Raw genomic sequence first — 13897 nt, forward strand, 5'->3', positions numbered from 1 at the left:
ATAAATACAGACTAATTTTGAAAGAGAGCAGTCCTTCCACTGATGGAGGGACTGAGAACTTACCAGTCTCCAGGGCCGCAGCCGCGACATCGCGGGGAGTGGACGGTCAAGCAAGGACTGTATGGTGCAGAGCAAGGGCCGGGATGCTAGGCAGCTCACCTGAATAAGACTCAATGATATTCCAAATCAGGGGGATTGGAGAAAAGAGAGGGGAGGGGATTACTGGCCTAAAAAAGGTTTGTAGGTCAGGACCTCATTGATTCCAGGAGGTATCGTTGCCTCTAGGGATTCTATCCAGTAGGATTCCCTTTGTAAAATGCGTTTGTCCCAGTTTCCCCCGCGGGGGTCCTGGGGAATGACCTCCAAGACGAAGAACGAAACCACTGAATTATCATACTTATGTCGAAATCCTATGTGACGTGTTACGCTAGTTTGTATGGTGCCCCCATCAGAATGGTACAGGTGATCATCTATGCGTTTACTCAATTTCCTAATGGTTTTGCCGACATAGAATGCCCCACAGCAACACATCATGAGGTAGATCACCCCATGAGTGTTGCAGTCGGCATAATGCTTGGAATGGAGCCATTTCCCACTGGGCAAGCGGATACCTGTTCCGACTTTAACCCAAGGGCATTTATCACACGCCCCACATCGATATGTGCCTTTTTTGAGGCCTGTATTGGTGGTTATATTGGTGTAATGACTTTTGGTTAAACAATCACGGAGAGACGTGGATCGCCTAAATACCAGACTAGGTCTGGTATTTAGATATTTGTTCAAGGTAAGATCTTGGGTGAGAATCGGCCAATGACGTTTTAAAATATTTCGTAAAATGTCATCATGTGCAGAGTATGTGGTGATAAACCTGACATTTTTGTCATCTTTTTTTGTGGTAGTTTTGTATAACAACTCGGCTCTAGAATGGGTATTGGCCTTGTTGTAGGCTTTTCTAAGCAACGTCTTAGAATATCCTCTGGCAAGGAGTCGCTCACGCAGCAGGCCAGCCTGGACACGGTATTTGGCTTCCGCAGAGCAATTCCTGCGGAGCCTGAGATATTGGGCAAAGGGAATACTAGCGATTAAGGGGGCAGGATGGGTACTTGCTGCGTTAAGTATGGTATTACCCGCACTGGGTTTTCGGTAAAGATCTGTATCTATGAGTCCCTCCGGGGAGAGGCCGATGTTCAGATCTAGGAATGGAATCAAGTGTTTGTCAAATGTGTATGTGAATTTGAGATTTAAATTATTGTTGTTGATGGCTTCCAAAAACAATGAAAGTTCATCTACTGAACCTGTCCATATAATCAACAGGTCGTCAATGAACCTATACCAAATCAAAATATAAGACATCCACTGTTCCATTCTCTCGTCTGAAAAGATCAGCCTCTCCCAGGCGCCCAGATAGAGGTTGGCGTATGAGGGAGCGCAGCAAGTGCCCATAGCCACCCCCTGGATCTGCAAGTATATTTGTTCCAAAAAGATAAAATAATTTCTAGTGAGAATAAATCTCAACAGTTTGAGGACAAAGTCCATCAAGGGCCAGGATCTGTGATCCTGTTCCTTGAGGAATGATTCGGCCATCCGGATGCCCTGGTCGTGCGGGATACTGGAGTATAATGCTTCAATATCAATTGCTACGAGCAGGGCATCCGGAGGGACCTGAACCCCCTCGAGGTGTTTGAGAAGATCAGTGGTGTCCCTGATGTAAGAAGGGAGTGCCAAAACATGGGGTAATAGAAACGAGTCCACGAATTTGCTGGCATGCTCCGTGAGCGACTCGTTGCCGGAAACAATTGGTCTACCAGGAGGGTGTGTAAGGCTCTTATGCACCTTGGGCAAGGTGTAAAAGGTGGGGGTTTTAGGATATTTATTTGACAAAAAATTGAATGTGTCCCTGTCTATGAGGCCCTGCATGAAGGCCTCAATACATAGGGATTTATATTCACAGATGAAGTCCTGAATACAATCCGATTCAATGGGAAGATACCATTCCCGGTTGCATAGAACTTCTAAACACATTGTCTCATACTGGAGGGGGGACATAATAACTATGTTGCCCCCTTTGTCTGATGGTTTTATTAAAATCTCTTTATTGTTTTGGAGTGATAGTAGGGCTAGAGTTTGGTCTGGAGTTAAATTTTTTGGAATCGAGGGTAGTGTTGTAGTTTTTAAATCTCTAGATACACGTTGGACAAAAGTCCAAATGTTGGCGTTGGTGGATAGATCTGGGAATTTTTCAGATTTTGGTTTGAAGATCTTGCTGGATAAATTTTTTGAAGTAGAGGGAGGAGTTTCATCAGGTGAGTCTATAGAGTCAATGATGGAAACAACCTCGGGATTACCTTCTTCATATAACAAGACTAGATCTTTTATGGCCCGGCTTTCAGCCATGGTGAAGTGCTTGGTCTGTTCGGCTAGTTGTTTTTCTAAATTTTTTTGCTTTCTATCATCATCGAATATAAATTTAAAAGTAAGATTCCTAGCAAAAAGGTGCAGATCTTTAATAGTTTCAGAAGTATCAATTGCCCTGGAAGGGCAAAAGCCTAAACCAAGGCCGAGCACTTGTTTCTGGGCAGGAGTCAGGTCAAAAGAGGTTAGATTGATAATATTAAGTTGATTGGAAGAATTAATGTGTGTATTTAGGTTGTTTTGGATTTTAGGTATATGTCCAGGTTGCCTTGTCTGGCATTCCTGGGCGTTTGTGGAGTAGGTAATTCTAAAAAACCGTCATCGGAAGTGGCAGAGGTGGAGTCGCTAGTATTCAAAGGGAGTGAAGTGTTTTTGGCCAATACTTTCTGTAGTGTAGGAGCTATGTTGGCTAAATTAGTGGATGTGTTCAAATTTGTAAGCGTGTCAGGTTTTTTCTTGTTGTGACTCGAGGGTAAGGTGGGTGAAGGACCAGTGCTGCCTCGTCCTCGTTTCTGGGCCTTAGTGCGTTTGTTTGGGGCTTGTGGGCCTTGTCGTGATGCTAGTGATTTATGTGAAAGGGAACTAGCCATACTAGAGTCTGATTCTAAGTTATCGTCCGTGGTTTCTGCGTGGTTGGCTGTGCGTGATCGGGGTGTGCGTGTTGGACGGCTTTTGGAATTCCATTTGTATGCATATCCTTCATTGAAGGCTTGTCTATCTTTTTGAAATTTAATTTGTTTTTTGTGAATAATTTCTTTATTCATAACCTCTAATTTGGCCTTTACTTCTGTCCATGCTGGGGCAAAGTTGGGAGCCTCAAAGACCTGTTTGTATTTGATGTTCATTTGATCTATCTCAGTATCTAACGCTGTCATATCAACCTTATATTGGATCACTAGTGATTTCATCAAATCTTGGCTGCAAGTGTTTAGGATACTCTCCCATTCCTTCTTGAAGGTCTCCGAGGGATCTCGCAGAGTGGGGAGAGTGTGTATCCTTAGGCCCTGTGGGCTAATGTTCTCGTCAATGTATTTAAGAAAATATTCTATGTGCCAATAAAGGTGTGATTTGCGTTTTAGTAGGTTAAACATTTTACCAAGGTAAGTTCTGAGGTCTTCCTCTATTTTGGTATGGGATCCACAAGTAGATTGTATATCTGTCATGAACCCGGTCCATGCTGTGCCTAGCAAATCCATGCCCGCGTCCACACGGCCAGTCCCGTCCACAACCAACGAAGCCGCAACAGTGCGAGGCTGGGGAAGAAGGGGCACACCTCGTCCAAAAAGAGTGTGTGCCAAGGGAAAAAGAGAAAGGAAAAATTACTGTCTCTCCGAGATAATGATGAAAAAGGCTGAGCATATAAGTTAAACAGTAAACATAAGTAAATAATACAATAAGTCAATGCAATTTTACAAACACTTGGCGTATAGCCAAAAAAAACGGAGGTGCCCTCAGGTGTGTTATCCACCTATAATTCATTCAAATTGAAAGTGTGTTTGTAGTAAACATTGTAAACAAGAGGTACCACATCCCTAGTTTGTGTATTAAATGCTGGGGGAGAGACCTCCCGAAAGTGAAACCTACAGCTGGAACCTGAGGTGTGCAGGTAAGTGCTGGGGTTGAAAAAAAAGGGAAAAGAAAAAGACAGAAAGGAAAGGGGAAGAAAACGGGAAGGAGCAAAGATAGGGGGGGAAGGACCAAAAGAGGGAGGGACAGAGGGGAATGGGACGGAGAGAGGAAAGAACAGGTAAGGGGGGAGAGAAAAAAAGGGGGGTAGGAAAGAGGGAAGGAAAGGAGAAAAACGGGGGGGGGAAATGGAGAGGAAGAAAGGAACAGAAACAGCGTACCCCGAAGGGTAAAGAATAGGACAAGAGGGCTGGTGGGACTTTAAAGGTACCAGGTACTCAAAATGATAAAGACATAGTTAAAAACATGAAATATTTATTGACATAACATTTTTAAAAGAACGAAGAACAAACAATACAGCATTGATACATATGATTCTGACATATACAGACGTAAATGTGTAAGACACAAGGCGAAAGATAAATGATGGTAATAGATGGGTCCAATGCTGAACATCAAACCATTCCCGACATGTTTCGCGGGCAGCAGTGCACCGCTTCTTCAGGGGAATAAGAACACATAAGTGTGCAATGCCTTTTAGTATCCTGTATAATACAGCGACAACAAAAACATTTTGTTATTGGTTCAAATATATATGTAAATGTATATACTATCAAATGTAGAGTGCATGCAACTGTGAGCTATCGAGGTACATCCGAGACCACCACCACATAGGAACCCACCACCAAATCGACCAAATGGAAGTGCACCCAGAGGAAAAACGCCTCCCCAGCGGATGTGGAGGGGCATATACGGCAGGACAGGGGTAAAAAATCCATCATCACCCAGGAAGGGGAGAGGTAGAAGAAAGAATCTTTATAAAAAGGTTCTTTACTGTATATACCTTAATTCGTGTCTGCAATGGACACAATCACATAACCAAAAGCATAAAAAATGTGTCAGAAGCAGGAGGGCTCATGCAGAGCGGTCATGTTGGAATCCCCACGTGGGATGTTATTCTGTTGGAATAGAGGTTTGCACTTAAATATGGATAGAGTAAATTAGAGGGGGAATGTGATTTTTGGAAGAGCAGGAAGCTTTACCTGTATAATAGTGGATGTGCTATTTCTGAAAAGGATCGTATCATAAAGTATAGTACGGCTCAAATGTAGGCTCTCAGTTTTGTAACATTGAATCGGGGGAGGGAATGCCATCCATTCAACGCTTCTATAGAGCATAGTAAAAAGGGAAGGGAAAGATTTGAAGTTATTGAGTCAATCCATTCCCAAGTCCTCTCTACCGAATGATGTAAATAAAAAACCTTACCCTCGTGGGACCGCCGTGCGGATGAACGCCAACTCCTGACTGAACGCTGCAAACTGATCCCGCCTATTATGGCCCTCAACCCGACGCCAAACTGCGCATGACGTCATGCGCCGTGTGGGCGGGTCAGGTCCTCAACCGCGCGCGCATCCACGGAGGGTCCTTCCCCCCCTATCTTTGCTCCTTCCCGTTTTCTTCCCCTTTCCTTTCTGTCTTTTTCTTTTCCCTTTTTTTCAACCCCAGCACTTACCTGCACACCTCAGGTTCCAGCTGTAGGTTTCACTTTCGGGAGGTCTCTCCCCCAGCATTTAATACACTTTTGTGTGCAAGAAATACTTTTATAAACCCAGTTATTCTCTTGCAAAACTAGCAGTGACATCCTCACTGTGCTGTACATAGCCTGTGCAGAAAACAGCTGTGGAAAAGAGCTCAGCAGGCTCAAACCCACTGCAGGTTGCCCACAGAAAACTACACGGGGGGGGGGGGGGTATAAGACCAGTCACCCTGAACAAGGGCAGAGAACATCAGTGACCGGTTTCTAGTACACAAAGCTTCTGCACAGGGGCAAAGTTTCACACTGCAATACTGCTAAGATCTGGAAAAATAATACAAAAAGCACCCCAAGATTCATGTAAGAATACATGTCACTTGAATTTAGGCAAAATTTTCTAATCCCAGATTTTAGTTTTAAAATACATTAAAACTAAAATATTTATTTTAATAATAAAAAAACTATACTGTACAATGGTGGCTACAAATAAAAGATTTGGGGTGATCACATCTCCCAGTTGTACAACCAACAGTATAATGTGCAAGTCCACTTGATTTTTTTTATTTGATTAGGCTATACCAAGAAATATTCATAGTTTTAAGGGTGGTACCATGTTGGCTACGGTTAAGACCAAACAATTATATTTTTGTGGATCAAAAAAAGTAACTAAGTGTAATGCGCTTGGAATTATAGTGAGATTCAAGGCACAAAGGATTCATTAATGATCAGTAAGTGAAGTCGTTTCTTGTGATACATTTTTCCTAAAGCTAAAATATAATTTGCTTATATTAGACTTTTCCTGGTCCCCTCTTCCTCCACGCACATTCACATGATCATTCAGTTTTTTCATAAAACATTTCAATTTTTTGATTACATGCAGTACTTTTTTTTTCATTGTACAAAGAGGAGTTTTCTCAGCACACTTGCCTGCTAACCTGCGAAAAAAAGTTGGCAGAATTTACGGTAAAAAATAAGTGGAAGCCGCACTGCCTCTGTATACTGCGGTCCTGACTCTATAATTTGAGAGTCTCTAAGTTGGAGCATATATAGCTATGAATAAATTAAGGGCAGGTATGCCTGGAGGGCACCCATTCCTCATTAAAGGCACAGGGACACCTTAGAAGCCCAACAAGAACACAATGGCAGCTGATGGTACTAATGGTAAATCTTTTGTTTGTGTGTACTGTGCAGTGCCCTTCCAAGGGCACCTTACTTAAAGTGTTAGTTAAAAATCAGGGTGGTTGCCATTATTGCATTGCTTTGGCGATGCCTTCAGCTTCCATTGTGCTCTGCTGGGCCTTAAATAGGCTCCCTCCAGGCATACCTTCCCATATTTATCCACTGCTAGGTATGCTCCAATATGGAGACTCTCAAATTAGAGAGTTAGGACCACACTTTACAGAGGAGCCTTAATATCTGGTTATGCATGTTTATGCTTTTATCATGGTACTATATGTATTCTAGGTATAAATCTGGTCAACATGGTGGCTTAGTGGTTAGTGCTCTGATGTATCAGCAGTCAGGTCATGTGTTCCAATCCCACCTATGCTTCCTACCACCTACCTAAAGTGTCAATGGATATTTGCCATCAGTGTGATACAATTTATCTCTCGCTGATGACACTTAGGCCCCATTCACACTAGTGCGACTTGTCCCGCGATTTTGGACCGCAAAATCGCATGACAAGTCATTTTCCATTATTTTCAATGAGCCCCATTCATATCAGTGCATTTTGAAGTCGCACTGACTTCAAAGTAGGTCCTGCACTACTTTGCCACGATTTTAATGCGTTTTGAGGCATATAGCCTTGCCATTGCTTTCAAAATCACGGCAAAATCGCACCGCGAAATCGCGGCAAAATCACGGTAAAGTTGTGTCGCATTAGTGTGAAAGGGGCCTTATGCGTTCGCCGAAGCACATATTAATTTGCAACTCTAGGGAGATGGTAATATACGTGGGATTTGAACTTGCGACCTAAGTGCTGCTAGCTAAGAGAGCTGAAGATTAAGTCACTGTGCTGAGTACAATTATACCTAGAATATAAAGTACCATTATTACAGAATGTAAATAATACGTGTAGCGCTAGTGATAGAAAAAAAATGACATGTGAATATACTTTAAAATTAGGTGAAAGTATACACCACTAGTGAATGGCATAAAAAATACAACTAAGCATAGCACTCAATGTGCAAAGAATCCATAAAAAAATCAAATAAATCCATAAAAAATGATTACAGAATGAACATATATAAATAGAACTTGACATTTTCATAAAATACGAATTTGACATAAAAAAAAAGTTTGACATATATAGAGTAGAGATATAACTCTTACATCAATGATAATAAAATAAATATCAGCAAAAGAAGCAAAAAAAGTCACATTTACAAATTTTTGAGGATTTAGCAATGATCTTGCATTTGTATTTTAGGGGAATATAGATTCTCTTGATCTACTGTATGTTCATTTGATAATCATGGTACTACTGTATATTCTAAGCAGAACTGTGCTCCTTTCAATGGCTTAGTGAGTACCTAGAAAGACTCAGACCATGGGTTCAAATCCCAAGCATGGTATCACCTGCTTAAATTTTAAACAGCAGAGTATGCTGAAAATAGGCGAACACCTAATTGCCACCGCCACTTTAGAATGGTTGTTTTCCATAATTTGCACGCTCAATTGAATGCAATGTTATGGGTTTTTTTTAGCAAAACCGTGACTATGCCGATTTTTTAATGCATATTCCCCTGTTTGTACTCCTACTTTTCTTGTTCACATGTTCACCTAGTTGAGGTCTAATTTGTTTTAATTGGGAGTATTTAAATGTAGAATGACTATTTCTTCTCCTTATTATTAGTGATTAGGCTCTTGGTCTCTTTGCTTCTCTATGTAATGTGGGCAGATTATGTTTGGTGGAGGGGGCTAACAGGGTGCTGTACATAGCTTGCTGAAAACCTTACAACATCCTGCCCCAATACTCCTCTTAGGAGCCCTTGTACATGATACAAGAAGTAGGTTGGCCCTTGGGATAATTTCTGCAAAAATTAAAAAAATGTTTTGGTGGGTGATTGTCAGTCTGAGAGAGCCTGTACAACTATTCAACACTAAAGGTAGGGCTGGAGTTTAGCTTTAGGGAAATGTATTTTTATTGTCTCTTACACCCTGAAAATTAATGTTTAAAAGCCCCGTATTACACATAGTCCAGAATTATATTTTCTTTATTTTTTTTTATTAGATACTGTATGTAAATATGAAACATTGCATAATTGTATTTAGTTTTCTCATTTTCAAACTTCTTTACATGTTTTACAGGGACTTTCCTTTGCCCCTTTGTTAAAAGAAAAAAAAATGTTTTTGACAACAAAATAGATACAGCTCTGTGACCTTCGTTCTGCTCTCCTGTGACCCTAAAGCCCACTGTTGGCTGACGTCACTCAGCTGGTCCAGACTCTGGAGAGATCCCAACTTTGATGTTGGGATCCACCCAGATTCCTGAAAGGCAACTGGCTCAGTCTCTCAATGCCCTGCTGAGAGCCTGAGCCCAGCTGTTCCTGACCCGTCCACCAGTTCTCTAAAGACTAAGAACTGAGCCATCAGTGGTCTTTGATTGATCAGTTCTCGGTGTAGAGGAGACGGGAGACAGGTGAAGCATCAGATTAATGCTGCATCCACCTAGGAGAGTATAAAAGTTTATATTTTTATATTCCCAAACTTCTCTTTTGTACTGGAAACACTAATGTCATATTTTTTCACTGATGTATGTAGGCAGCAGCATTAGTTCATATCTACTGTGATGGTTCAGTGCTAGTGTCACACGGAGGCACTGAGATGGGACAAGGCATTCATACCAAAATATCTCAGGTAAACTACATTTTTGCTTATTCTTTTTTTTTTATGTCTTCATTGATCTGCATAGCTGATACCTTCTACTATCTTGGTATAACTTTGAAATGGCTATTGCTTTATAAAAAGATTCTCATAATTAATAGTAGATTGCACGGTATAGGTACACTGACAAAATACAAATGTATTAAATAAGTTGTACATTAGATATTTCATAAATATCACATGGGTATGTCTAGACCAGAGGTATCCAAACTTTTTAAACAAAGGGCCAGTTTACTGTCCTTCCGACTTTAGAGGGATCTGATTGTAGCCAGTGGGAGGAGAAAATGTCCCAGTATCAGTGGGAGTAAACAACATCCCAGGCTTGGGGGTCAGTGGAAAAAAAAAAAAAATACATTCAGCCTGTGGTCAGTAGGAAGAGAAATTGTGCCCCATCATTGGTATCAGTAGAAAGTGGAATAGTGCCTCATCATTGGTATCGGTAGGAGGATTGGTGCCTCATCATTGCTATCAGTGGGAGGAATACTGACCCATCATTGGTTTCAATGGGAGGAATACTGATCCATCAATGGGAGTAATGCTGATCCATCATTGGTATCAGTGGGAGGAATACTGCTGCATCATTGGTATCAGTGAGAGAAATAGTGCCCCATCTTTAGTAGCAGTGGAAGGAATACTGCTCCATCATTGGTATTAGTGAGAAGAATCCTGCTCCATCATTATCAGTGGAAGCATTACTGCTCCATCATTGGTATTAGTGGGAGGAATAGTGTCCCATCATTGGTATCAGTGGGAACAATATTGCTCCATCATTGATATCAGTAGGATGAACACTGCGCCATTGTTTTTATCAGTGGGAGGAATATAGTCCCATCATTGGTATCAGTGGGAGGATTAGTGCCTTGTATCAGTGGGAGTATTAGTACTCAGAGCGATGAGTAAAGGTAAGCAAAGGGCCCAACTGGCCCATTTGGAGACCACTAGACTCTAGTCTAGCCTTTAATAATACTTTTTATGTGCAAACTACCTGGACAGTGTGATGGGAAAATGTTGTATTCTGTATATTGTGATGCCCATCTTTACTTTTTCTAATTATAAACACACACTGGGAGTTTTTAATTTCTTTGAACAAACCTGGACTTCTGGTGTGGTGTTGTATCTTTTAGGAGGATAGCGCTACCTCACCCTCAATTTGTTTACTATATACAGTACTATGCAGAAGTTTTAGGCAGGTGTGAAGAAGTGCTATACAACAAGAATGATTTCAGAAATAAAACTTTTAATAGTTTGTTTTTATCAATTATCAAAATGGAAAGTAAATGAACAGAAGAGAAATTCAAATCAAATCAATATTTGGTGTGACCAGCCTTTGTCTTCAAAACAGCATCAATTCCTCTAGGTATTGTAACAGGAAGTCAGCTAAATCTGGGAATGTAGTCACAGGAAGGAGATACATTTCTACCTGATTTAGAAAGTCCATTAATTAATTTAGGGTGTTGGCTACAGAGCTAGCCAGCAGGAAGTTGAAAGGCCTTCACCTGTTCAGAATGAGGGAGTTAAGGCTCTATAATTTGTTCAGAGAAATTCCTATTGTTTGCTGCCTCCAGAAGCTGCATCCTGAAGCCATGTGGGCTGGGAGCAGGAGGACAGTCAGCGTGTGCCTCCCGACAGGATGTGTGGGCCTGGGAGAAGACCCCCCGGAGTGATGTGTGCCCGGGACGGTAACCGAGGGTGAATACGTCTCAAAGGTGAGAAGACGAACTGTTGATGTGAAAGAAACAAAAGGACTGTGTTGCCCTGTGAAGCTATTATAAAAGGACTATTGAGTGTCCGCTGTAGGACAAGGAAGTCTGCCTGACGGTAGGTTGGAGACAGACATTTAGGCAGGTTCCAGTTGTGAGAAGGTAGCCGCCCACAGAGGCAAGGATTTATTTTCTGTTTTATTTTATTTTGGATGTTTGGCTGCATACAGCCTGGTGAAGAAAACACCATTTAATAAACCACACTGTTTGTTTGCAAGCACTTGTCGGCTACCTCTCTGGGAAAACGCACCCCCCAAGGGGTCATCCACACCCGCCACCGAGCTAATCCCTTACATATGGTGGAGGTATGCAGTGGGCATAAGCAGAGATCCCTGCAAGGAAGTGCAAATGTTTGATGAACTTTGTCTGGTGCATGAGATTGCACAATCTATGTGTGCAGGAGAGAAGATCCTGACAGAAAAAAAAAAAAAAAAAGTGTTTTAAAGAGACAGGGGTCTCAAAAATTTTTGATGAACTTTGTTGTGTCTGGTGCAAGTGACTGCACAAACTGTGTGTGCAGGAAAAGAGATCCTGCAAGAGAGAGAAAAACTACATGTGTTGAAGAGACAGTGGTCTGAAAATTGTTTGCTGGACTGTGAAAAATTTGTTTGTGGAGTTATTGAAGATGGGGCGGTCCAAACGCCTGAAAAATGCAAAGATAGATGAAATGAGAGACCGGATTCTATGGATGGAGGGGATGTTGCCGTCTGAACCAGCCCCATCCATGCCTAAAGAGAGTCTACTAAAGAGGAAGGTTGTTGTCCCTAGCAACACTGATGAAACTGCTATGGAGACGCAGTGTGCTCAGATGAAAAGTAAGCTCAAAATGGAGGAGATGTTGAAACATCTGATTATATCAAATGCAGCTCAACAGCAAGCAAATGCAGCTCAACAGCAGGCAAATGCGGATTTTCAGCAGAGCTTTGCAGCTCAACAAAAGGCTCATCAAGAGAGCATGGCAGGCTGGAAACAGAGACGCCAGCAGCCAATGGAGGCCATCGGTTTGGAGGAAACCGAGTATGTGTGCAGGGCTGAGTTGGATGCCTTGCAACGGAAAATGGAAGAAAAGGAACAAGCCTTGGAATTGCTTAAAATGGAGCATAGAAACTTGCAGGAAACGAATGAACTACTCAAGTCTCATGTGTCACAGTGGGAAGAATCCACTGCTCTTCTTTTGGTCGAGTTGCAAAAACGCAGAGAGACTATAATGGAGAAAGATACCATCCTCATGGAAAAGGAAAGTGAAATTCAGACTTTGCAGAAGCAAAGTATGGCTGATATGTTGGAGTTGCGTAATCAGCTGGAAAAAAGTCTTCAGTCTTTGGGAGCTACAAAAATAGACCTGCAGGAGTCGCAGGAACAGAATGTCGCTCTGAAAACGACATTGTCTCTCAGCGACAACGAGAAAAGTGAAAGAGAGGCTAAATTACTGAGTACTGTGTATGAGCTCACTACTTTGAGCAATGTGGTAAATGAATGGCGTGCGGACTGTGAAAGTTGGAAAGGGGAAGCCCAACGTGTCCAGCAGCAGTTAAAGGAGAAAGAAGCCTGTGTGGCAGAATTACATTCTTATTCCCAGATGCTAGCCAATGAGGTGAAGGCTCTTATGCAGGGAAAAGAAGATTGTGAACATAAGAGGGAAAAAGTAGAGGCACAGCTTCTGGAATCGCAAGTCAAGGTGTCAGAAGGTGACCGATTGTGTGCTAAGCTGTCAGAGAAGGCAAACCGACTGCAGGTTGAGTTGGACAATGTTACAAATCAGCTTTCCCAAGCAGACAGCAAATCTAGAGAAATTGCGGAAGATTTTTCTATCTTGGAATCGCAGCTGCAAGACACGCAGGAACTCTTACAGGAAGAGAGGTGTCAAAGGCTGAGTTTTAGCACAAAGCTCAAACAAATGGAAGATGAGAAAAATGGCTTCCTGGAACAATTAAAAGAGGAGGCGGAAGCAAAGAAAAACCTATCAGAGCAAGTCGCAACATTGCAAGCTCAGATAGCGGTTATGAAAAAACGCATGGAAGAAAGCGTTGGTTCATTACAGTGTGTTGAAGATGTGAAAAAGAAGTTTGATCAGATGCTTGGTGAAGAGAAGACTGTGTCTGCAAAATATGCAGAAGAACGCGCACGTGCAGAAACGGAGGTGCGTGATAACGAGAGCAAAGCCCTGTTCTTGGCTCGCTCTTTGGAGGAAGCTCTAGAGTGTAAGGCTGAACTAGAAAGTGTTAAACAGCTGCGTACAGAAATGGAAGAATTGGTCAGCTCCAAGGATGATGTTGTGAAAAGCGTTCAGGAGCTAGAAAAGTCTAAGCGAGCCTTAGAACAGCAAGTAGAAGAGATGAAGATTCCGTTGCAGGAACTGGAAGAGGAATTCCAGGCAACAGAGGATCTGTCCCAAAGAGGGGATAGTGTGCCTGATGCAGTTTTTAAAAGGATCAGTGTTTTGGGGTCTGTCCTGAGTGAGCCTCAGAAATGTGACGACATGTGGCTTGAATCACCCCTTTGGAATAAACCGTTCCTTCAAAAACTTCAAGCATTGGAAAATGTATCATTAGAACTTCAGCAAACAAAGGAGCTGAGTAAGAAATGTGGTGATTTCTCAGTTCAGGCTGAAAACCTAGTGGAGAAAACTAAGGCTGTTGGTGAAAACGTGAAGCAAATGAATAAGTGCCTTTCAGGG

At 42.0% G+C, this 13897-nt stretch overlaps 1 protein-coding gene across 2 annotated transcripts in view; it reads left to right on the forward strand.

Annotated features, from left to right (window-relative positions):
* LOC309557969 (aldehyde oxidase-like) overlaps positions 1-13897 on the forward strand; it is a 196987-nt gene that overhangs the window by 146749 nt on the left and 36341 nt on the right. For both annotated transcript variants that reach the window (XM_082260857.1, XM_082260858.1), the window contains one exon: positions 9338-9433. In XM_082260857.1, coding sequence (XP_082116983.1) covers positions 9338-9433 — 96 coding nt within the window. The remainder of the gene's footprint in view (positions 1-9337; positions 9434-13897) is intronic.

Source organism: Pelophylax lessonae (assembly GCF_965119305.1).
Source record: "Pelophylax lessonae genome assembly, chromosome: 6".
Taxonomy (NCBI): domain Eukaryota; kingdom Metazoa; phylum Chordata; class Amphibia; order Anura; family Ranidae; genus Pelophylax; species Pelophylax lessonae.